Source organism: Eutrigla gurnardus, assembly GCF_963514095.1.
Source record: "Eutrigla gurnardus genome assembly, chromosome: 7".
Taxonomy (NCBI): Eukaryota; Metazoa; Chordata; class Actinopteri; order Perciformes; family Triglidae; genus Eutrigla; species Eutrigla gurnardus.
The window spans coordinates 21,697,879-21,720,889 of NC_139921.1; the positions used below are offsets into that span (position 1 = coordinate 21,697,879).

The 23,011-nt window shown below is 42.1% G+C and overlaps 1 protein-coding gene across 1 annotated transcript in view; it reads right to left on the reverse strand.

Moving 5' to 3' along the window:
- cdin1 (CDAN1 interacting nuclease 1) overlaps positions 1 to 15,303 on the reverse strand; it is a 52,030-nt gene extending 36,727 nt beyond the window's left edge. Inside the window, exons 1-6 of the mRNA XM_084012745.1 lie at positions 15,162 to 15,303; positions 14,743 to 14,889; positions 5,481 to 5,526; positions 4,374 to 4,438; positions 3,470 to 3,530; positions 315 to 387 (exon numbers count right to left, since the gene is read on the reverse strand). Of these exons, the coding sequence (XP_083868871.1) occupies positions 315 to 387; positions 3,470 to 3,530; positions 4,374 to 4,438; positions 5,481 to 5,526; positions 14,743 to 14,843 (346 nt within the window). The 5' untranslated portion in view covers positions 14,844 to 14,889; positions 15,162 to 15,303. The remainder of the gene's footprint in view (positions 1 to 314; positions 388 to 3,469; positions 3,531 to 4,373; positions 4,439 to 5,480; positions 5,527 to 14,742; positions 14,890 to 15,161) is intronic.
- Between the last annotated feature and the right edge of the window lie 7,708 nt (positions 15,304 to 23,011).

The window sequence follows — 23,011 nt, forward strand, 5'->3', positions numbered from 1 at the left end:
GATGAAGGAGGGTGAGGAAAGAAATCAGGAGTGTTATAAATAACACTGATGAGGTGAGCTAGAATTGATCCACACTGCAGTTGAGAGGTGGGTGGTCCTCCCAGTGCTTAATTGCCAGTCATGTGCCCTGGGATGCCGCTAGTACTAAATGTGGTCTGTCTCTCATTAGGCTTTGGACAGGCTGAAAATACAGCAGCTACAACTGGAACTGGGACTCAAAGAGAAAGGGATTCACAAGACAAAGTGCTACAATTAAGAATGATGGTGGGGAATGATAGAAAGCACAGAGTGGGAAATGGAAAAGTGTTACTCACGCATTCCACCCTCCAGGTCCTGAAGGAACCTGTCCAGGATGATACGAGCCATCAGTGCAGGAGACAGATCCACCTTTACATAGATTGAACAAAACGAGAGAGAGGATTTGCCTTAATAAAAAAAAAACAGGCTATGGCGTCACTGGGGAGTTACTGCTACTTCAAAACATAGGTATAATGTAAATGTTATTCCTCTCTGGAGAATTACTCCATTTACAAACCTTCAGACTAAATCCCACATATCCAGTTGGTGCGAACATATTTCAAAGAGCCCAAGAATTACGGCACTGAAATTACACGGCCAGTCTACCTTCGGCTGATGTCACATACATAATGATTGTAATGGCTCTAAATGATATTATTGCGTTTCCAAACCTTGACCTAACTTTCGACAATCCCTGTGCAAATTGGTCTTTTGAAAGCGTTGCTCTGCAATAACCTTTCCCACAGGAACAAGAGTTCGCCAATTACGCAGCCAAGCTACCCGGCTGAATAGCCTTCGCCTCTGTCAAACGGACAAGCGTGGTCTCTCATCTTGTATGAAAAAGGCAGCGCACACCATGCCCGAGCATGAGACAATGGAGGGCTTTAATCATAGGATGATCAGCAAGGCAAAACTTCAGGAACCAACAGGACACACCGGAGGGACTGTGAGGATGCAGCCCTTTAATAGGGAGGATAGAACCTATGGCTGCAATACTCTTTGAACACAAAAGACACCTTGAGAGGTGAGCAATGTTTTTAGTTTGAGTGCAGGCAGATGCCCTGACAGGTAAGGACTGGAGCACTAATGACTGATACTGAAAGTGTCTATCTGACCACATTCTAATAAGCACAAAGCCTTCCCACACATCTATCATTACCAGGTAGAATGCTATGTCATAAAAACTTTTATTTATTTGATTATTTAGCTCAATTAATCCACGAAAAGGTCCCAAATGTTTTAGAAGCATGTATACGGTGCACTAAAAAAAAAAAAAAGGTAAACCAAGCTTATGGAGCTAATTTATATTCAAAAACAGCATTTTGACCACAAATAAGACACATTAAATCATTCACAGCCAAATTTCACAGCCTCTCCAGGACGGAGGGAATTAAAACATTGCTTTAAGAAAAGTCGGTCCTCGTCGGCTCATTATGAAACGCAACGTTCTTGCAGCTTTTTTTTTTTTCTTTCTCTTGTTAGCATAATTGGGGACCAAAAGTGAATTTGCCCTCAGCCTGTAGCGAGAACGGGGTGTTTCATCTTTTATCTGACGCTTCCTGGTAACGCTGGGAGCAGAGAGGCTTCTATCTAAACAGTGTCTTCTTACCCGCAGTAGTATTTGTTAACATCCCCATAATATTGCACTAAGAAGGCAGCTTCTAAAAAAGGCCAAACATGTCTGTGGTAATTAAGGGGTGAGCACAGAGTTTATGTCTTCATTAAGACCTCTGATAATGTTTTTTTTTAAAAACTTAGCATTTGTAGCTTGCAGCTATGGCTCCCTTTCCTATCCTTCTCATTTTCTCTCCCTTTCTTCTCTCCTCTCAATCATTTCCTCTCTTGCGCTCACTGGCCTGCTCTCTACTCACACCTTTGGATAACGAGAGAGAGCGTCAGATTCCTGGTAACCTGCATCAGGGCTGACACATGAAAAATGGCAACATTACCAACGCTGGCCCAGCCTGAATAAGGACCACCTGATTAGTTCAGGTACTTGCATCTCCCTAATTTTCAGATTAATCATGAGTCCATCTACATTCTCAAGTCGGACTGCGGCACTTCGCGAGTATAACATGTGATTAAGATTCACAGAACCTTGAATTCCTGCGGAAAACAATTATTGTTCAGTGAAATCTCCCGTTTTATTAGGCCCCAAAGCTAATGGGAGACGCATACACTACAGCATAACTGCACCTGTTCCAAACCCTATATGTTTGAGTAACCTTCACATAAAGCTCCACATAAAGCATGCACACAAAAAGAAGAGCAAATGTTGAGTTTAAAACCCTCGTTCATAAGAGACTTCTGGGAGCAAAAAAAAAGAAAAAGAAATCCATGAATAGTTTTCATCATTGTTAATCATTTCCCTCTGTTGGAGATATATTGTCTCATAAAGGGATGAAACTACATCAATTAGCGGTCTGGGAGACCATGAGTGCTTGGTTTAAATGTTAAGTAGCATATTAAAATGACAGTTAAATGGTTCATAGACAGTTATCTCTGAGCTGAATTTAATCCTTTGGAGAAAAAAAAATCATGTGTCAATTAAATGGAGAATGAATAATGGCAGTTAGCTTTGAGGTGCCACTGATGCATGTGAACTACTCTGGTGTTAGATTAAGAAACCCTTGAATCTGGATGTAAGCACCGATAAACATTTACATGTTTTAAAAGGTTACACAGCATATTCTGACAATAAAACTGAAAGACTAACAATGTGATCAAATGACAAAAATAAATTAAATATATAAATAAAATAACTTCGAAAATAGCCAAATAATCTAAAACATATTCATTTTTTTAAATCAATTCCACCACATTAGCTACCTTAACTGCAATTTGTTTCCTGGAAAAGCAACTGTTGGTGAGATTTATTTTCACTATTTACACAGAAAGTTGGTCACATGACTAATTTAAGTGCTTAACACACGAGGCTGTAATACAACAAGCACACCAACACTCACTGCCCTCTATTTGAGTTTTTGTACCAAGTTAACATATAATTATACGTATGAATACCATTTGCTACGACATCAACCGGAGTACAAATCTCACACTGACCTCCTAAAGTAAACAAGTGATGAAAGAAGCATTAACCGATGACCCAGCCCTCACCTGTCCGCAGTTTGTGGCAAATCTGCCTGAAGTGTAATTTGCAAAATGACATAATAAAAGACATTTTAAATAAAAGTATTTTCACATCTGCTTAATGGAGGTGGGAGCTAATTACATGAAATAATTGATAATGGAGCGGACCAATTTACCAATTTTGATAATGACTAACAGACAAGGGAGAAAAAAAAAAAAAAAACTGCAGCCAATCTCTATTTATCCATTTATAGAAAACAAGTGGACATCAATTGAGGAGATTTTTTTTTGTTTGTTTTTCAAAGATGAAAGAAAAATAAATAGAGGGAGAAAAAAAACAAACCAAAGGTTACGCAATTACCTCATTGGCCAACTCCAGCAGGACAGGAGCAGTGGGATGTGCCTTGGCTTCACTCAGATACCTTTTATCATAACAAAGCACAACAACAGCGGTGAAAAAAAAATATGGCCCACAAAGGCAGACAGAAGGGTAGAGGGGACTAGACCAGGCTAGCCAAGACATGCTAATGTCCCCAATGACTTTTCCCTAGGTGGCATATGGTGGGCTCGGTGCGGTTAAAACAGCACTGCTTGAAGGGCTTCAAATTTCCTTGAAGCCAGATGATGGTGATAGTTAGTTAACCCCTGCCGCCCAAAAAGCCTTTTTTCCCTCGCCAGCTAAAACTCCAGCTCCCCTCCCTGATCTTACCCAGATCGTCTCTGAGGTTTGTTGTTGTAAGTGGATTAGAAGTCCATTATCCAGCCTTGTTTTCCCCAGAACAATGGCCTTAATATGCTAGATAAAGGCTAATTGCAATATGCAAAGAGGTTTCCCCCCCCCTACAGCCTGTTTTTGCTTTGCCCCCCCTTTTTAATTTATCCGTATTCATTGAATTACAGATAATCATCCCATCATAAGCCCGTGTAAGGCAAATGTCCAAAGCCTGGTTATTTATTTATTTTTCTGTTTCCAATTTGACATGGAAGGAAAAAAAAAAAAGCTTTAGCTTAGCAGGTGCAAGTGGAGGTCTGGAATGAATCCGGAGGGTGGTGATTTGTTTGGGGGAGATTATCTGTCATGATGGCCCACCTACTCTCTGACTTTGGCAAGTCCCGTCCTCAGTCACAGAACAGAGGAGACAAAGAGAGCACACAAGAGTGGAAGACAGATCAAAAAGAAAGGAAGAAAGAGAAAAATAGTGATAGAGATGAGAGGAGGATAAAGAGAGAGTGCTAAAGTAATACAATACAATGTAATACAGTACCTTTGGTAGTGGCTTTCAATGACTTCCGGTGCATGGTGTCTTGAGATCGTTCTTTTGGTTCGTTTCTGTCACAAAGAACAGTGATGTCACAATAATGTAATTAAAATGCAAAAATAACACAATTTATCTTACTATAATAACAATGAAGGCACTTCAGTTCCATTATTTGCATCATGTGAAGGCAGAAGCTTTCCATTTTTCCAGTCTACCAGAATAAAACGCTTGTTCAGCCTCGGCTCCTCCTTTATGCTCTGTTGTATATGAACAAGCAAGAGATCTTAGGTCACAGTAATTTAATTTCAATAAGTTTGCAGGGGGGGTCAAAGTGTGCCACGGCAACCTTGTTCAAACCTCCACCAACCCCCTCCCACTCTATCCCCCCCTCACTCCAACCTTGTATTCATTTCCCCCCTTTTTTTTTTTCGATCAAACAATGACCCTATTCCACATTCCACACCCTGACATTTCCATGCAATTCAATTGCCAACTTCCGTGAGAAGGACGACGGGATAAAGGAGGGAAGAGCATTGGTTAAAAAACAACTTATTTAAAAACTACTACACACAGAAAATGTAATTCCACGGAGACGGGCAGTGTGACTGACACCTGTCAGGGGGATGATAAATGACTCCATTTTCTGCCTGTGCTGCCTTCTGCCACTGGCGGCAGCGGCCATTTATCATCATCCGCTGTCAGCCGTGGAAAGCAGCAGTGACAGTGCGAGTCAGCAAACATTTAGCACACGCAGCCGCACTACACGGGGAAATTATTATTGTCAGAATAATAATGGTTTAGCATAATTTATTACAGGTCCACCAAATAAGCAGGGGCTAGATGTTATTAGACAGATGGATGGGAAGGCTTGGCAGACATCCACTGAGGCTCAGGCAGGCAAGGGCCCTCACCGTGAACGTGGGGAGGAGGAGGAGGAGGAGGAGGAGGAGGGGGGTTGAGGTAGGGGGGTGGGGCTGGAATAAATGGGGGTATGGTGGTGGGGCATCCTCCAAACCAATCAGAGAGCTGGCAGTTCAATTACAAAGAAATAAAGGGACATTCATCATTCAATTAGGCACCTGTCAGGGCTCACAAAGGAAGAAAACTTCTAACCTGGTACTCCAGGGAGAAGATGCTCAGAAGAGTGGACTGCGAGTGACTGGAACAAATAAAAGAAGGACAAAGTTAATTACCAGAGTGCATTGCACAGAGACAAAGGGAGAGAGGGGGGGGGGGGGGGGGGGGGGGGCTTCAAAGATGGGGCCAGCTGCCCTGTAATCTAAAAGAACATGAAAACAAGTGTGGCAAAGTTGTTCCAGATGAACACCTCTGACAAAGGATTCCTGCCACGATGGCGTGGGGGCGGGAGAAAGGAAGAGGTTGTGTGTTGTATGAGAGATGAGAGTCATTTATTCATTCATACATACCCTTTTCCTCCATCGTTTCTCTACAGTTAGATTGCTGGAAGCTAAATCGTTCTTAATTGAAGTGCAGTTTCTGCTGTTGTAAAAAAAATATTGAAGAGAAATGAATTACATTCATGCTAACTGATGCGATCCGAGGCCGATCTCCCAGAGAAACGCAGCGTTCGCTGGCAATACCGCTCCCTAGTTTGGTGGACGTCTCTTTGCAACAGGGTTGACCGCTGTGAGAGTGTGTGTGCGTTTGTTTGTGTGAGTGGTGTAGCGATACAGCGAGAAGGAGAAAGTTTTCTCGCTTCACTGTCAGCGCTGGCATATGGGCCGTTCTACAGCGCTCCCACTGCAACTGATGGGCTTTGAAAATGGAAACTTTCGCTGCAGGAAGCTGGGACTCCCAGGAGTCGGTCAATTCCACGGGTTGCCATAAGTTACATTCATCTCCAGCTCTAGTCGATGTCAAACACCTGGCAGAGGAGCAAACCAGGAAAACAGGCGGCTCCAACGGGGGACTCACATCCCTTACGATGCTCCTCTCCAACCCCCACAGCATCCTTTGGGTTGAAGATATTCAAAGCGGTGACAAATATTATTCTAATTGGACGATACGTACCACCACCCTGCATATCAATGAAAAAAATGCAGTAGGAGCGTGCACACACACACACACATACACAAACTGCTCTGTGACGGTCTCTGGTGGGTTCGTGTCTCCATATACTGCTCTCAGTACACGTGATTGTTAAATTTAATGGACTTTTTGTTACAAGTCACCTGAGAATGGGATGTAAATACCGACGAGAAGCTAAAGAAAAATTGAGTCCACATAGGCTTTCAACATCAATCACTATAAACCTGCGGAATAACCATGCGGCATGCAAAAGGAATCTCAAACGTGGATTTCTGCCTCTGTGACCATATCTTCATAAAAGCATTTCAACCACTGGAATAGTTTAGCAGTTTGTAATGACTTCACCACCCAAACACGTCATACTGGGGTTCTCCACTTTTAAAGAGCAACTTCTCAACTATTCAAACTCTCTGGGGTTCGACCCATCACAGTCTCTTCAAGCGCGGAGTAACAGTTACAAAAAAAGTGAACGCACAAACGTTTGAAGTAAAGGCGAAGAGGGGGGAGACTCTCAGAAAACACTGCTACCTCAGCATTAATTTACAACGATGCTTGGGGACGAAGGGGCCGCCGCAATTAAGTGGGCCATTAAGTGGTCAACTGTCAACATGTGGACACTTAAGGGAGAGAGAGAAAAAAAATTCTTCCACACTTCAACCTTGCACCTGAGCATTTCAACAACATTACAGCCTTATTGTTGGCATGGGACCATCACGATCCCCCCTGTTGGAGCAGACATCTGTTAGGTTTTAAATGGATTACTCTCTATAATGAGCATGATTACTGCCTAATTGCTAAATCTATACCCTGTTAACTTTAAAGGGACATAAACTGCTCTAAATATCTGGGAAAACATATCTGTTTCAAAAAACACTGAGAACTTCTGGGACTTTTTTAGTTTTTTCTTTACCTCAATCGGGTTTCGCCGACATCAAAACTGGACACAAGCATCGACAGATGGTGAAAATAACGTCATACGGAGACGAGACCAAATAATAAAAGAAAATGTAAAAAGATAAAAACTAATGAGAGCGATGTAAAGAGATGAGGACAGATACCTGGATCGAAATCAAGAGTTGTGTGGATTTTATAGAGTCTGTCAAGTTTTACATTGCGCTCATATTATATAATGCCCTTTTTTTCCATTTAACGGACGTTCATAGTAAGTTATTGCAGACTTTACATTAATGTATATCCAATCTGTGCTCTCCTGGGCACAGTTTGCTCACTTCATGCTAAAATATGGAGCCAAGTGCCGTCTTGCAATGGGAATCTGATCTGCTCGCTGCACAGTAGCAGTAATACATCCACCACCTCGCCTCGTAATACCTGCATTTCAGGGACTCTGTCCCATCTCAGTGGCTATAAAATGAAGCTATTCTATGGCTATTCCAAAGCCGGATACATTTCTCCCTGCCTTTTTGGGTTTAAACAAAGGTAAAGAGCAGCGTTTTATTCAGATTTCCACACATGATGAGAACGATTATTTTCTGTTAAAAACATTGCTTTGATAGAGCATAAAGTAGAATGAATGAATACTTTATTACAGACTCAGAGGTTCCATAGAAAATACAAAGAAAAAAGAGGTAACTTTTTTCTTTTTTAAATTAATGATTTATTTAAAAACAACTTTCTACTCAGAATTAATCCTAAAACAACTGGGAGAACCGAACAGTACCTAGACTTGATATCATGAATTAGAGAAATGTTACAGTTTGATTCGATTTTTGAAATAAAGCAAACATTTCTGACATCTCAAAGAGTCTAAATGCAACACATCTTTACATTGACCTTTATGTGAGAGGGAAAAAATCCCTCCCTCTTGGATATAATTTAGAACATGGGGAAACAGAAGGTTGGGAGACAGAAGAGTGGTTAGGGAATCATTCACTCTCAACTTAATTACCCTTTCTTACAACACAAGACGGAGTATTAATATGCACTGGCACCCAAAATAGTCAAGCAGCAGATTAAATTAAAAACAATTAGGGACTTTCACTTTGTCACCGAGCTGGTATGCCTGTCTGGTCAGTGCTTTAGGCTCTATTAAGTTAGGCTATCCACTGGTTGTGAATCTGACTGATTCCAGTGTGGAGCCTCGGCGTGCATTCAGAGTGCGTCGGTGTTTTCAGCATACAGGGAAAATCAGTAGCGATATTCCCATCGACCTAATTAATAGGAGATGGGGGGGAAATTCAAGCTATCAATTATATTCAGAATCTTCCTATTTACAAATAATTAATTATAAACAATAGCTGTAATTTAGGTAATGAAAGCCACCTGGCTAATGGCATTGGTATCATATGCTGCGACAGTCCTTGGCATTTGGTGGATCTGCATGCAGAGAGTGTTGCGTGGTGCGACTCTTCAGGGCATGGAATTGGCTAATTAAGGCATATCACATATTTTTTTACTAATGGCGATGAAGCTATTTTGAAAAAATGGAATGACACGGATGAAATGATTCACTCTCGCAAAGTGTATGGAAATATTGCTTATTTTAAATACCTTGTTTTATTGTTATCCACACCTCCATCACTATAATTGTGACTTAATGCTTCCCGAGCGTAGTTAGGATTTATACCTCATCTATATCTCATTTCATTCAAGCAAGGTTCCTGACAATAATATATTACGTATTTACTTTCCTATGGATCAATATTTTATAAAGTGCAAAACAGCTGAATGTGGGTTAAACACTCTGGATATGCAAATGCTGCTAATTACACATGCTGATAGGCAAAATGCTAACATCTGTTTCTCAGCTAAGCCTACCGTCATCAGCGGCAAAACAAATGTGTACCAAAAAAAAAATCTTTATGCGTTAATGTATAAATGTGATATATTGTGACAAGAGATACAGAAACAAACACAAATCTCAGGGTGTCACGCAGCTTCATACAAATACTTGCACAATGAGCGCACGTGTTTACAGTTCAAATTAGTTTAACTTTTTCCCCTCCATGCAAAATAACTATAGAGCCTTCTCCCAATTGCAGCAATGTATTATACGTTTTTTGAGAAATCACCTATATTTTTGGAGCTTTTTTTAATTCCACAACTGAAGAAAGAACAACCAAAAGCCTGACTCAGAGTACATTCCACTATTTACTGATAGTGGCCCCCCTCCAAACTGTCTGCGGAAGGCCACAGACCCAAGCCTGCAGGGGACTGTGGACAGAAATAGCTTTAGCAGAAGCACAACGGGGCATCTCACTGCCTACAATTGTCCTAATAGATGAAAAGTATGACCCCCTACACAGTCTCCTTTACTTTATTACAATCTTTAAAATTTCTGTCTGCTGAGGTGCCCCGATATGTCAGAACGGTTACACAACGGTGGCAAAAAAAGAGGGGAAGATCCCACCGTCACCGCCCTAATTGTGATTCCTCCTGAAAGCTCGGAGTCTCTGCGTGACAAAACATGTTATAACTATTATGCTGCGTTGCCATTGTTATAGTGTAATTACTGTCATCGCTGCTTCTGCAAATTCTCATGGAGATCGAAAACGAGGCCCCCGTGTTATCTGTCAAGTGGCGAGCGTCCACTGGTCTGGCAAAGAAACACATTATACTGACCAATTGCCTACTCCCCCAAGCGTGGCTGGGGAACTTGTACCATTCTGGGCAATTTGTTTCATTCTTCTTTTGCAATTGATCTCAGTATGCAAAGAGAACCTGGGGCGAGACTCTGCCGTAGCTGCCCAACAGAACTGTGGCGCTCTATGCTGTAGGTTTCCCTCTGTGTGCGTTTGGCTTTCTGGGAGTTTGAGGGGCGACTCCGATGCTACTTCCAAAAGTTCACAATATAACAGACTTTATCACAAGTGCTCATATTCCTGTGTCAATAATTTGGCTGTATGAACATTTAATTTTTTTTCTTGCAATCCAATAACAACCCTTTGAGATAGGGTCCCGTATAATCTTACTTAAACAACAGGCTGCTTACCTCAGTGGTTTTAGCCCAACCAGCCGAAAAAAAGGCTTAACAATCTATAGCGCGTGCTTGGACCCCGTTCCTAAGATATGAAGAGGAAGTAGTCATTCCTCTGCTTCCTCATCAAGTAATTGATTGCATCTATTATTCATGAACTCCTTAGCCTGACATGAAGTTGTAACCTCTTCTTTCTACATCTCCCCTCTCTGCTTACACTTCATTCATCCCTTCAACCTTCCAATGCTCATCTAACCACATAAAGCTGTGGAATTAGTTTGCCAGCCTCTCAGCCCTCCAGGGTTGTACCCCTAAGCCCCCAACTGCCAGTTTGTGTTTTGTTCAATATGGGCGACCAGAAGTGTGAGGCCGTGCACCGGAGGCCGTCGGGGGGCTGCCCCCACAGGCTCTGCACTCAATCGGTCTCTGGGTAATGTCATTACCACTTTCAGGCTGCAAAAAGGAAAAAAAAGCTACCTTCACAAGAGCTACAACAGAGCAACCCACTTGATTATACGGAGACAATAGTGGAGATCACTGTTAAATGTAGCAACACTCCGACTGGGACATTTAGCACTGTTTATACATTTCAGATATTTAAAACTTTGGCAGTATGTCTTTAGATCCCCTCTCACCCCATACAAATGCATGTGTTTTCATTTAAAAGCTCAATCTCTGCAATCTTTAGTACGAGATTTTTGAATTAAAAAGAGAAAAATAGAATTTTCAGGTTATTAAGTGGGCCAACATAACGATAACGATGGCTAATGTAGATCATTTAGCAGCTTGATGAAGGCTAATGTATTTTCTGATTCGCAAAAATTGCTTCCTGATCCTCTTATACTGATAAGTGATTGGGGCGTAATGTAAATGGGCTCGCAAAGCTACTGCTCTACACTGTAAAATATAGTATAGAATAATAAAAATGGATTTTTAAAAGTACATGGCGTTGTATACAACACATACATTTAGTTCAACTAAACAATCATAATAATCTTAATAAGTCTTTTGTTGAGTTCTTCAGCTATGGAGTTAAACTTAAAATGCACCAAGATTTTAATGTGGAGCCAGTTTAATGCAATGTGCCTGTTATCAAATCCTAAGCTTTAACCGGCATGTAAAAAAAGAAGGAACACCACACAGCCACAATTAATAATCAATGAGCAAGTCCCTAAGCTTCGTCCTGAGCCGCGATATTACCATCAAAAACAAAGTGTCTGTAGCCAAGAAATCACCATATCAATGGCACATGCCACAACAACCCTGTCCCACGCTTTCCTCCCAGAGATCATGCTAGATAAACCCCAAATAACAGAGAAATTAACAAATGCTTGACATTTGCTCAACATCCATTATTCTGACACTTCTTCAGAATTTCAAAAGGCTGAACGCATGCTTAATCAACATTCATATTCCCCGAGCGAGCCCCGGCACCATATTGCAGCCCGCCTCAGTGCTGATGAAAACGGCACATTAGGGCCCGATTCGAAAAACGTTCAGGGACTCCTCACCAGGGAGCTATGCGTATGTGTGAGTACAAGTGAGAGAGAGAGAGGCAGTGGCTGTGTTAAGAGGGGAGGGATGCTTGCCACTTTACTTTTTAAGCATTTTTCCAAAACAGAGGCATCTGCCCCTTTTCCTGCACACCCTCCTACTTTCATGACTGTGAAAGCCATATGAGGAGTGAGCTGAATGGCATTTTAAAGAGGGAGGGTAATCATTACATCCAAATTCATTCATAATACAGCACAGAAGGACACAGAGGACTCTCACATTCCCTCCCTCTTTTTTTTTTCTCGCCCTTCTTACACAGACTCTCTCTGGGGACAAAGGGTGGAAGGACTGGAGTCCCCTCTAGACCCAAGGGAAGCCAGGCAAAGGCCTCAGAGAGCAGCCCATCATTTCCAATTCTAATACGTGGCAAGAGAAGGACCTGATGGGACTGATGTCACATTTTTCCCCGCACCGACCTGTGATGAGCCCCCCCCTACCCCTCCCTGCTGCCTAGCCGCGGTCCAGATACTAGGCAGGACACCGCCGGCCGGCTAAGAGGAGGGCAAGGAAGAGAGGGCAAGAATGGGGGGGTTGATATTTGCATGCCCCTCCATTGTGAGTGGGGGTAAAAAGTGACAGCACCGTGTCCAATTTTTTTCCCCCCAGAGCAGCTCGGGCCCGGCAAGAGAGGCCAGGCTGACAGATGACTCCCAACATCTGTGTTATGCAGCCGTTACAGATGAGGGACCCCACATCACAATCTCTCTCTTTCTGTCTGTCTATGGGACACTCCCTCTCTCCTCCCACTACCCATACTCATAGAACAAACAAAAAGACTGACAGACTTTCTGTGGAAATTACCTTGAAATGGCCTTTATCAATCATTTTGTTTAAATTTTCATACGTTTAAAGTCCCGGATCAAAAGCAATGATTATGAAAGTGTTTTGAACTCAATAATGCGTTCAGTGATTTGAGGATAATGGCTAATTATATTGACCTACATCTACATGCATGGAACGCAAATCTAAGTTTTGGATTAAAAAAGGTTGGCAAACAAGTAAAATAAAAAAATGAGTAAAATTATTAAAAGCATTTTCAATACGATGTAATGTATGAATATGTTTCACTGTTCTGTGTAACACAAGTCTTCAATAACTCCTTTCACTATTATGCTTTAATTGCAACTTGCTAAGAAACAAAGTCAGCAACATCCAATAAATTGGTAACACAGTGCCATAATGTCATCACAATATGATATATTAAATGCTCTCAGTTTGCATTTCTATATACTGATTGGAGAGATAGTATATAAAAAAGTTATTTTAAAAATATAAGAAATAATAAATTATAAGATGTTTATGATAAAATCAGCACTTAACCAAATAAAAGGCGTGTCCTCTGCAACAAAAATATGGCACATGCCCCTTAAAGAAAAACTTCCACAGCCTCTGCAATGACACTGGTAGACAACACATTAATCTAAAGGTCACTAAACTTGGCTTGCATCTTTTTTATAATCATCCCAGTGTGATGTGAAATGTTTGATATCCAGATACCTGTCTTTTCTATTTCTCTGAATATTATAGTCAGAGAGAGAGAGAGAGAGAGCAGCCTTGTCCACAACAAACCACTAACCCCCCCACCGCACCCCCACCCACCCCCTCCTGCCAACCCCAGCCTGGCCAATATTTACGCAGTGGCAGGGCTCCCACACAGTCCGAGGGGACAGGAGGGGTGTGGGGCGGGGGTGGCTGACTGCCGTGCCTGAGCGCATGCTAAGAGATGATGGATGGCCTAGTCGATATGTTATGTCTTAAGAGCCTGATTTCCTGCCAGTCCAATCACTAACCCTCCAGAGCCCAGCTCAGCTGATTGGACAACCAGAATAATTTCGCAGGCTGTGAAAACACTGCTGCCGTGCCTGTCTGTCAGGCCCAGTGACGAGACTCAGGGATTTTAAAGAGCAAGGGCCTCCCCAAGATTGGTTATGGTGAACGAAATAATAACAATAACCAGCAAGACTAAACAAAAGAGCCAGCACCTCCAGGAGAGAGATCGTGCGGAATTATCGGAATGAAAGCGGCCGCGTGTTTTCCTTTAATTATTGCACCCACCAGTACCACTTTGTGAAAGATTTGGCATTTGGACTGTTTGTGGAAGACCGTTTGGATTAGGAAACCGAAAAGGAGAAAGGAAACTTAAAAAATAAACACGTGAAGGCCCTCCCGGTGTTGGTGCCTAAACATACAGGATATTGGATGAACTTTATACGCATGACATATTCGGTAAAATGCTGACGGTGAGAACAAAGGCGAGCTGGAGCTCCGCCGCGTCCCCTTTGGGGACCTGATACCTCCTTCTAGATTGGTGATTAGGGCACAATGGAAGTAGGAAGCTCCAAATACATACGACTTTGTAAGTGACCTCGGCGGGATCAGCGGCGGTGTCCTGGTGGCCTTGGGGGATTACACATGTTACGTTCAATAAAGTGAGGGCCCTCAGTGTCAAGGAGAAAGGCAAACACAACCATTAACCTCTCTCTTCGATCTGTGGAAGGTGCAGGCTGCTGCATGGCAAAACACCGGCTAATGCTGTGGTGGAAGCCTGGACAGTAACATGTGTGGAATTAATTAGACATCACAAGTGTTGAATTATATGGGGCTATAAATATCTAACAATAAGATATTTAAAAAAAAAAAAAGAGAGACAGGGATAAATGATGCTGTATGGGGAGTTGATGGACAGATGGTACAGTCATAACTGAATTGTCCTCTTGTGTATTCTAAATTAATATGTAAAGACGTTATTATTGTGCATTTCTTACATTAAATCGTTGATTCACAGTGTACGAAGCTAAACACATTCAAAGATTAAAAAACCAGTGTGTAACCACTTACTTTGGAAATCTTTCCCTCAGCATCTTCATGCATTGGCGGGTGGGTCTCAGTTGATCAGTCCATCTCGCGATCTCTTTGTATTCAGCTCGCGACAGCCTCATCTTTATTTGATTAGTGTGATGGCCGTGTGCCTTTGACTGTATCTTTCTGTGCGGACACAGCGTGAGAGTTTGATTAATGGACGCTCCCGCGGCACTCAGGTTTCCAGAGGTAAACAACGTGAGGTGACTGACAGCTGTCAAAAAACAGCTGCGCCTGCTTTGCTAACCAAACTTAGCTTTGCGTTGTGGCTAACGCGACACAGCAAAACATAAACACATTTTTTAGGGTCTTTGAAAGATTACTGAATGATTACTGCGTGCGCCATACTGTTAAATATCACGAGAATGACGAGATCGCGTGTAAAAAGGCTTGTTTACCATTCATTCCTGTTGCCCGTGGACACTTCCCGGTAGCGGATCCCGCTCGGAAGTTGAAGAGGTGACTTGTGTGTGAGCGGCGCGCTGATTGGTCGAGTCGTCCGCGCGGCTGAGTATACCAGCACGTGATTGGTTATTGGGCAGCGCGAAGGCGGGGACTCAGCTCAGACATGCCGCTCGGTCACTCGCATCTCCCCGAAGCATCACTGGATTCTCGTCAAATGCGAGTGATAATAAAAAGGCAGGTACTTGAGAGGAGTAACGCTCGTCGTCTGCTCTGAATTCCGACAGAAGAAGAAGAAAAAAAGATGAATATGTGCGACGGTCGTGAAGTCGTGTTGGAGAGAGAGAGGGAGGGAGAGGGAGTGAGACAGTTACAGAGCATGAGAGAGAGAGAGAGGCTGCTCACTGGTAAATACACACGGCTCGTCATGCATTTAAAATAAACTATATTTAGTACAAGTGCAACATTTGCTAATATTATCAGAAATTTGCCATTAAATAAAGTTTTTTTTTCATTTTCTGATTTAATATAATTCATATTATTATAAATAGCTTGCATTTGAAACCAGATAAAATGGATTAGTTTCCATTAAAGTGCAGTGATTAGCCTTCATGTCTTGAAAGGAAACACAGTCTACCAAATTCCACTGCGGTGAGGCATCATTAATGTGTATATGCTGTATTCTTTTACATTTGCAGGCAGGAATTCTGCCCGCCCCCCTGTGAGAATATTGGTCTGGGCTTTCCGTAATTATTTCCCACATCCTGCAGGAGTTTTTGTAGGCCATCCCCAGCAGCGGGTCCCCAGAATCATCAACACCTTTCACCTCACCAAGGTAGTGTTTTAAATGCCCCTGGCAGAAATATGTAAATCAGGCCATGGATGATGATGAAAAAACAAATTGTAAAACACATAAGAATAATGTTGAATTTGTAAAGGATAAATGTTTGGCCTGCCTGCGGTTGTAACATTTGTAGTTCCAAACTGCTTGCATTTCAAGCTTTCTGCACATGCATAATGATTTTGGGGGGAGAAATAGTCAATAGTCAATTAATGATTCAATTTCTTTATTTCCATCTGAACTATATGGTTACTTCTGTCTGGTCTGTTGATTTTAGACGACACTTAGATAGGACTAAAATCTTTAAGACCTAATTTGTGAAATACATCCCTCGAGATCAATATAATTTTACAATGGCATTGTTGTGTAATTAGTCTCTGAACAGTGCTAAACCTAATAGATTTTCTCTTTAACCTTCTCTCTTTACGGACCCATACAGGAAGTCTCAGACATTTTATGGTGAGGTTCACGTTTTTATATATTTTTTTGGTTACTTTTTTTTAAATTAATTTTATTCATGCAAAAATAACATAATCATCACCACAAATAATTATCCTTAAAATGTGCAAAAAAATCTCAACTCAATTTAGCATCATTGTCCCCAAGCCTTTATGACGACATCAAACCATTCTGTGGTGGAGTCCGAACATTCTTTTGACAACAACATTGCTGGTTTCCGCCATTGTGGATGAACAATGCGCCGGTGAGCAGAAAGGCTCTATCTGACCTGTGGTGCATCAGAAAATAGAGCTCATTGTTGTTGGGCAGTGTAGTATGATGTCTGAGACGAGCGGAGGTCTCGGGCTGTGTGTGTGCGCACCACCACAGTCCCTGGATCTGAAAGGGCTCAGTGCTCTGTGGTGGCTACAAAAGGGAGCTGTGTAGTGGGATTGGTATGGCCAGATAAGATCAGGGCCTCTGAGGAAGTCTGGTCTGATTGCTACAAAGGGCTGAGGTCAGGGGCAGGAGGAGCAGTTTACTCATCGAGGTATCAGAGGATCAGGGGTTTTGATGGGGAGCCGCGTGTGTAATAGGTATAAAAGGATCAGTGTAATGTGATGGTATAAAAAGATAAAAAAAATCAGAGGAAGGGGCTGGAAGGCAGTGTACTGTAATGGCCCCCGAAAAAGAGGGGATCAGAGATTTTGTCGTGTGTAGGTGTCTACTCATTTGTATGTGCACACACACTTGCATTGGATCGGTTTGTGTGCATCTTTGATGGCTGTGAGAGCCACAGTGGACTGTGATGAGAGCCGAAGGAGAAGGGCGAGGCGATTGAGGAGGGGATACAGGCAAAGGATGCAGGGCAAAGACGTCGGAGTGCTTTGGAGGCTGCGTGTAAACAGGGCAGTGGTACACACGGTGCCGTTAACCAGCTGTGAAGCCTGCTCACAGTGGGAGATGAATTTACAAAGGATGTCTCCCTCTGATATCCAGGAGGCGCTGCACTGATCTCTGCTCCACTGCTCTCGGCACACCATTGTAGTGCTAAGCACTGTGCCACTAATGGCACTTATATACCTTAATGCCTGGGAAACATTTACATTTCGCTCGCAGCGGAGAGGAAGTGTGCGGCTGTGCAGGGGGAGACGTGCGTGAGAAATGGCTTTTTATCGACAGCATCTTCAGTCGATGGATGTGAGATTTGTGAGGTTGTGTTATTTCCTTTACTCATCACACAGTTTAAGGAAATTGCAAAGCCCCCCCCACCCCCCATGTCTGGCACATTAGTCCCTCCTTACCATATCATAGATATTACTCACCATACACAGAGAGCGTTTTGTTACACTAGAGCGTCAGCATTGCTGTCATAATGTTTCTTTTTTTTCCCATTTTGTAAAGTCAGTGACTTCACTCCTCTGCACCACAGAATTGCTCTCCAATCTTCAGGGAGTCTGGGATCTGAGCTCTAAAAATCACAGTTTAAACATGAGGCAAGCCATAACCAGGAAATGCCTGTAGTATTAGCAAGGTATCGGATTCATGCCCCCCCCCCCCCCCCCCCCCCCCTCCCGAACAGCATGACTGCCCCTGAAAATCCCACATCCATATTTTACATCACGGGAGACAAGACACATGTGTTTCACCCTAGCTTCCAAAGCTGTTTCTTCCATTTATTTTATTATCCTTTAATGAATTTAATTACAGGACATGTAATTAAATGCACCCCAATAACGTATACACACATGTGGATGTACATGCACACATTTGGCTGTAAATTACTCCAAACAACACGTGTGATGTGAGCAAATTTACTGGATTAACAGGGGATTGATAATATTTTGGGATTGTATTTCACTCTAAACGGCTGCACGCGGAAACAAAGGCTGCAGCCCAGACTCATTAATCATAGTCAACGGGTTGCCTGGGTGCAATTTGCATGTCCGAGGTGGCTGCACATGCTGCCGTTCGGCCTAGGTTGCTGGATCTGCCTCGATTTGGCCGGACCGTTAACGCTGCGTCAATCAAGGATAACCCAACAGCATGACAGGAAGAGGGGGAAAACATTTTTTTCCTCCTCCTTATTAGCCAACACTGCCTTCCCTTGCCCTGTCTGCTCCACTTCTTATTTTAGTTAGCACTAATTACACTGCCCCGCTGAAAAAATATACCAGTTTTTAATTTACTGTTACGGAAAGTATGCATTTAAGTTATTATTTTTTTAATTGTTTTTTTAAATACTTAAATATCATAACTGTATAATTTTCCAGTAAATTAACACACTTTTAAGATGCATTAATATCATCCAGATGTAATCATATTTGATTTGAATGATACATGAAATAAAAGTTTTTGCCATTTTTTTAGAACATTTTGGGGAATAAAAGAAACCTTTTTTTTTGTCAGTCACTGTTTGGAGCCTCACTAAGCCATTTTAACTGCAGATAATTGGGTTGAGGCGTGATGCAAGTTCAAAACGAAGCACAATTTCACAAAGCTGTAATCTCACCACTGGCTCCATACACTGAATTCTAATTATCTCGTCACAAACTTAAAAAAAAAAAGGCAATGTTTTAATGGCTTTTTAACTCCATAAGAGGTGTGTGTGTTTGTGTGTGTGAGAGAGTGGGTGCATGCAAGGGTGTATGTGCACTAGATACAAGTTGACGCATGTGTGCGTGTGTGGGCTTTTGTGCGTCAGATGCACACACACAGACACACACACACACACACACACACACACAGACATGTGAATGCGGCTTGTGTCTGGTCTGGCCTCTCTACCTAGCTCTGCTGCTGAGGCTCACGCTGTGCTCTTCCCCCCATCCCCTAATATCCTGGAGGCATTTTTCTCATTATCAAATATTGTTTGATGTCTTTGTTTCTTGATGATTAACCATGGTCACCAAACACCGGTCTGGATTGTTTAAAATTTAATTTTGGCGCTCTGAAGTACCTGCAAGAGGGGCTGACTGGTGGGGGACACCCGTATTTTATGTATGCTATTTTTCACGCTGAAATGCAAGAGGACACACATTGAAAAACACAATAAATCCTGGAGGAGAATCATTAGTGGAATACTAGTGGTTTTTATGACCATTGTTATTCAACGCTGTATTGTGATGCAGTAAATTATTCTGTTTATTACGGGTGTATGGATTCAGTCCCATTTTCAGAATAATTATGTTGCTGCTCATTCTGCATAAATAAAACTACTCTCTTCATACTTTTCCGTGTGTTTAAACATAAATATAAATGCTACATATGCACACTGTAAATATTTATTTTTTCCAACGTGATTCTTATTTTATGCACCTTTTGCATCTTTTATTTGATTGCACTGACCACGTATATATTCCTGCGGTAATTTGAACATCAGAGAGACAAACGCGCTCGCCTCGGAAAATCTGAGATTTATGACGGAATCGACATTGTAAGCAAACAAATAGGGAAACAACACTCTCCCCTAATGTCAGCATGTCAAAACCATATTGAATACTTGAAATATCTGTGTATCTAAGGCTGAATAGCAGCCATTGTATTGGTCTAATGATATTATCCTCTGAAATTTGGAGTGAAAGAAAAATGGCAGAAATGAGTGGAACCATTGTCTGCCCCGTTTTATTTAAACAAATTGCAAGAGCAGAGAGACGCAGACTGAGGGAAGGAGCGAGCGAGGGAGAGGGATAGAGACAAAAAGAGAAAGAGAGAGAGAGAGAGAGAGAGAGGGAGGGAGGGAGCTCTGTAAATGAAAGGTTATGCGTCGTCCCATGTGTTTGTATTGTCAATAACTGGAGAAGGCTGTCAAGAAAGTGGGGAGATAAAGGTCAATAACTCAGGCAAATGTGTTTGTATTTGTACACTCCTGCTGATAGCATAGCAAACGTCAGGCCCGTGTCTGACACCCTACAACAATAACACAAATAGTGGGGCTAGCACTCGAATAGTCATTATTATTGTTGGTGCTGGAAATGAGAGGGGGAACCACAGCACATGGCTGTGACAGCCGGCGCGGTGTCACTCAAACGTCATTCCATAATGAAACACGCCGGAGATCAGAAAAGGCGACGATAAAGTGTAAACACAAAGAGAGATTATGCTCCTGGTTGATTTTGATATTTGCCTTATTTTCTTGTCCCTGAATAAATATGATCGTTACCGCGTTGTTTTGGAAGCACTCGAGACGAATGTAAGTGTTGGAGTAATGAGGGCTGCTGTTTGGGTTTTTTCCTCTTCACAGGAAATAAAGTTCCTAAAATTATGAAGTATTATTCTATAATTTGTTGTCACTCTGTCATCAGGCATGCATATTGTTAAGAATATTTTTAGATGTGAGTAAAAAATGGTACTTGTGAATTCATCCCTTTATTTCCCAATAAAACGATTGGTTCCTCTAAAAGACAACATGGCAAGTAAATAAAATTTGTGAGACTCATTTTTGCGACACAAGGTTAAGCTGTAATCTAAAAGCTCAATTTATTTTTCATGATACGTGTGCAAGTGTTATTTTATTCTGGAGCCATTTAGTGCATCTCTCTGTGGCCTTGAGTGCAATAAATGTGCAATTAACAGACTTAACTAATTCATGAGGAACATTGTGAAACTAACGAAGGGCATAACTACTGTACGCTGCTGTCATTGGCGAATGTTGTTATTGTTCTGCTTTTAATTGCTGTAGGAGGAGGCAGCATGTTTTGAATGTAGGTCCTCGGTTACCATAGCAAAATGAAACAGTGGCTCCCTCTGACAGTTATATGTAACGTCAGAGATACGTGGAGGTGTTAAACTCCTGTTGTTTAACCGGTCACCAAACAAATGACCCCTTTACATGTGCAACACAAAAATAGTAGCTATACGTAGCGATGCCTTATGTTATAGCATGGGATCCTCCGGCCGGTCATTTTGATCATTAACAACCAGGCTTCCTTTTTAAATATCATTTCTGTTGGAATCGGCATTAAATTGTGTTTTTTATGAAACTCCTAGAATTAAAGTTATAAATAATTTAAGGTAAATAATAATTGAAATTGCTACCTTTCACTCTGCTTTGCGAGTTCACCTGAGAAGCTTGAATTCTGTTGAATCATCAGCAAACAAGCCCCTGAAATTTGCAAACCTTGTCCCATTGTTGTGAGCGGAATGAAGCGAAATGCACTTTTTTTTTTTTGGGGTGAGTATACAAAGTCCATAGGGGAAAGCGGATCCCTCTCCCGCTGTCACCCTCTCCCCCCCGGTTGGTTTGTTTGTTGGTTGTGGAGCCGCGTAGTGGTTTACATTACATATGATTATGTAAATCTGAAGCTGTTCCTGTGCATTATGGGCCAACGCATTGTCAAGATCTTTTCTAAAGCAGTCAAGTAGCTATTTCTGAATTCTTTTATTATCTGAGAGTGCAACAAAGAAAGTCTTTTGTTCACTGTTTGCCGCACACACTCTCACATGCATACACACACACACACACATACATACACGTGCACTTCCCCTGCTGCCGTCCATGACTTACTACTGTCCCCTAGTGGTGCTTGACTCCATAGTCTCTGTTATCTCTCTATTTCCATCAACTTTGCACACTTTCATTCACCTGACTTCCCCCCTCTCTTTGCCCCCCCAGCCCCCTCCCTGCGTGCCCTCTCCCTGCCTTATCATGCTCAAACATTTAAAGGGTTGATTTGTTGTATTGTATGACAGAGAGCTCCAATTATGCATTGCTGTGTCCACAGTGGCTTTTTGCCTTCAATGGAAGGGCTCACACAGTGTCAACAAAAACAGGAACCCTGATGTTTTGTGGCTATTGTGAGGCTCGAGCTCGTGTCAATAAGGTATTGTTTGGTGAGAGTACCGCACCGAAACTGCAGTGAGAATGTTATCAGACCTGTGGAAATAGGGTGTGTGCGCATAATAGTGCTAAAATGTAAGTATGATTGTTTGGACAAGCCCAACACAAACGCACACAAGGGAACGGCCTCGTCACCTCTCCACACTGTGTTTTCTTCTTTTCGCCGAGATACACTTTGATACAAAATCTTTGGATCCCATTCTATAATTACTCCTCGCTTATTTATTCTCTTTAGAATATTTTTAGCGAGGTCAAAAGAGTACTCTCTTACGCTTGTCTTCACCGATTCGATCCTCCGTTCCTTCAGCTAATAGTGGAATAAACGTGTTGTTTTTAAATTTCTGCTTTCCTTTTCCTGATCACTGTTTTCGCAGCCATGATCGGTGTGATAACCTGGAACAGTGCTTATAAACAAAAGGGTAAAAAAGGTCAGCCTCCGCTGGCGGTTGCACGGACACACACAAGTCAAGTCACTCATGTCAAATGACCAATTATACAGGTTATAGAGGATGGCACCTCCGTCTCCGGTGCCCCGTCCCTCCTGGGATAGCTCTCCAACGAGAGGGCTATCACTCAAACCCAAACCACATTCATTCATTAGCCTGTTAAGATGGGCATCAATTATTCATTAAGAAGGTGGCCAGTGGATTATTCCTGTCAGCACCAGGCTTATTGTATCAAAGGTTGATTATGGCTTGGTTGATTTAGTATGCACTACTGTCTGTGTG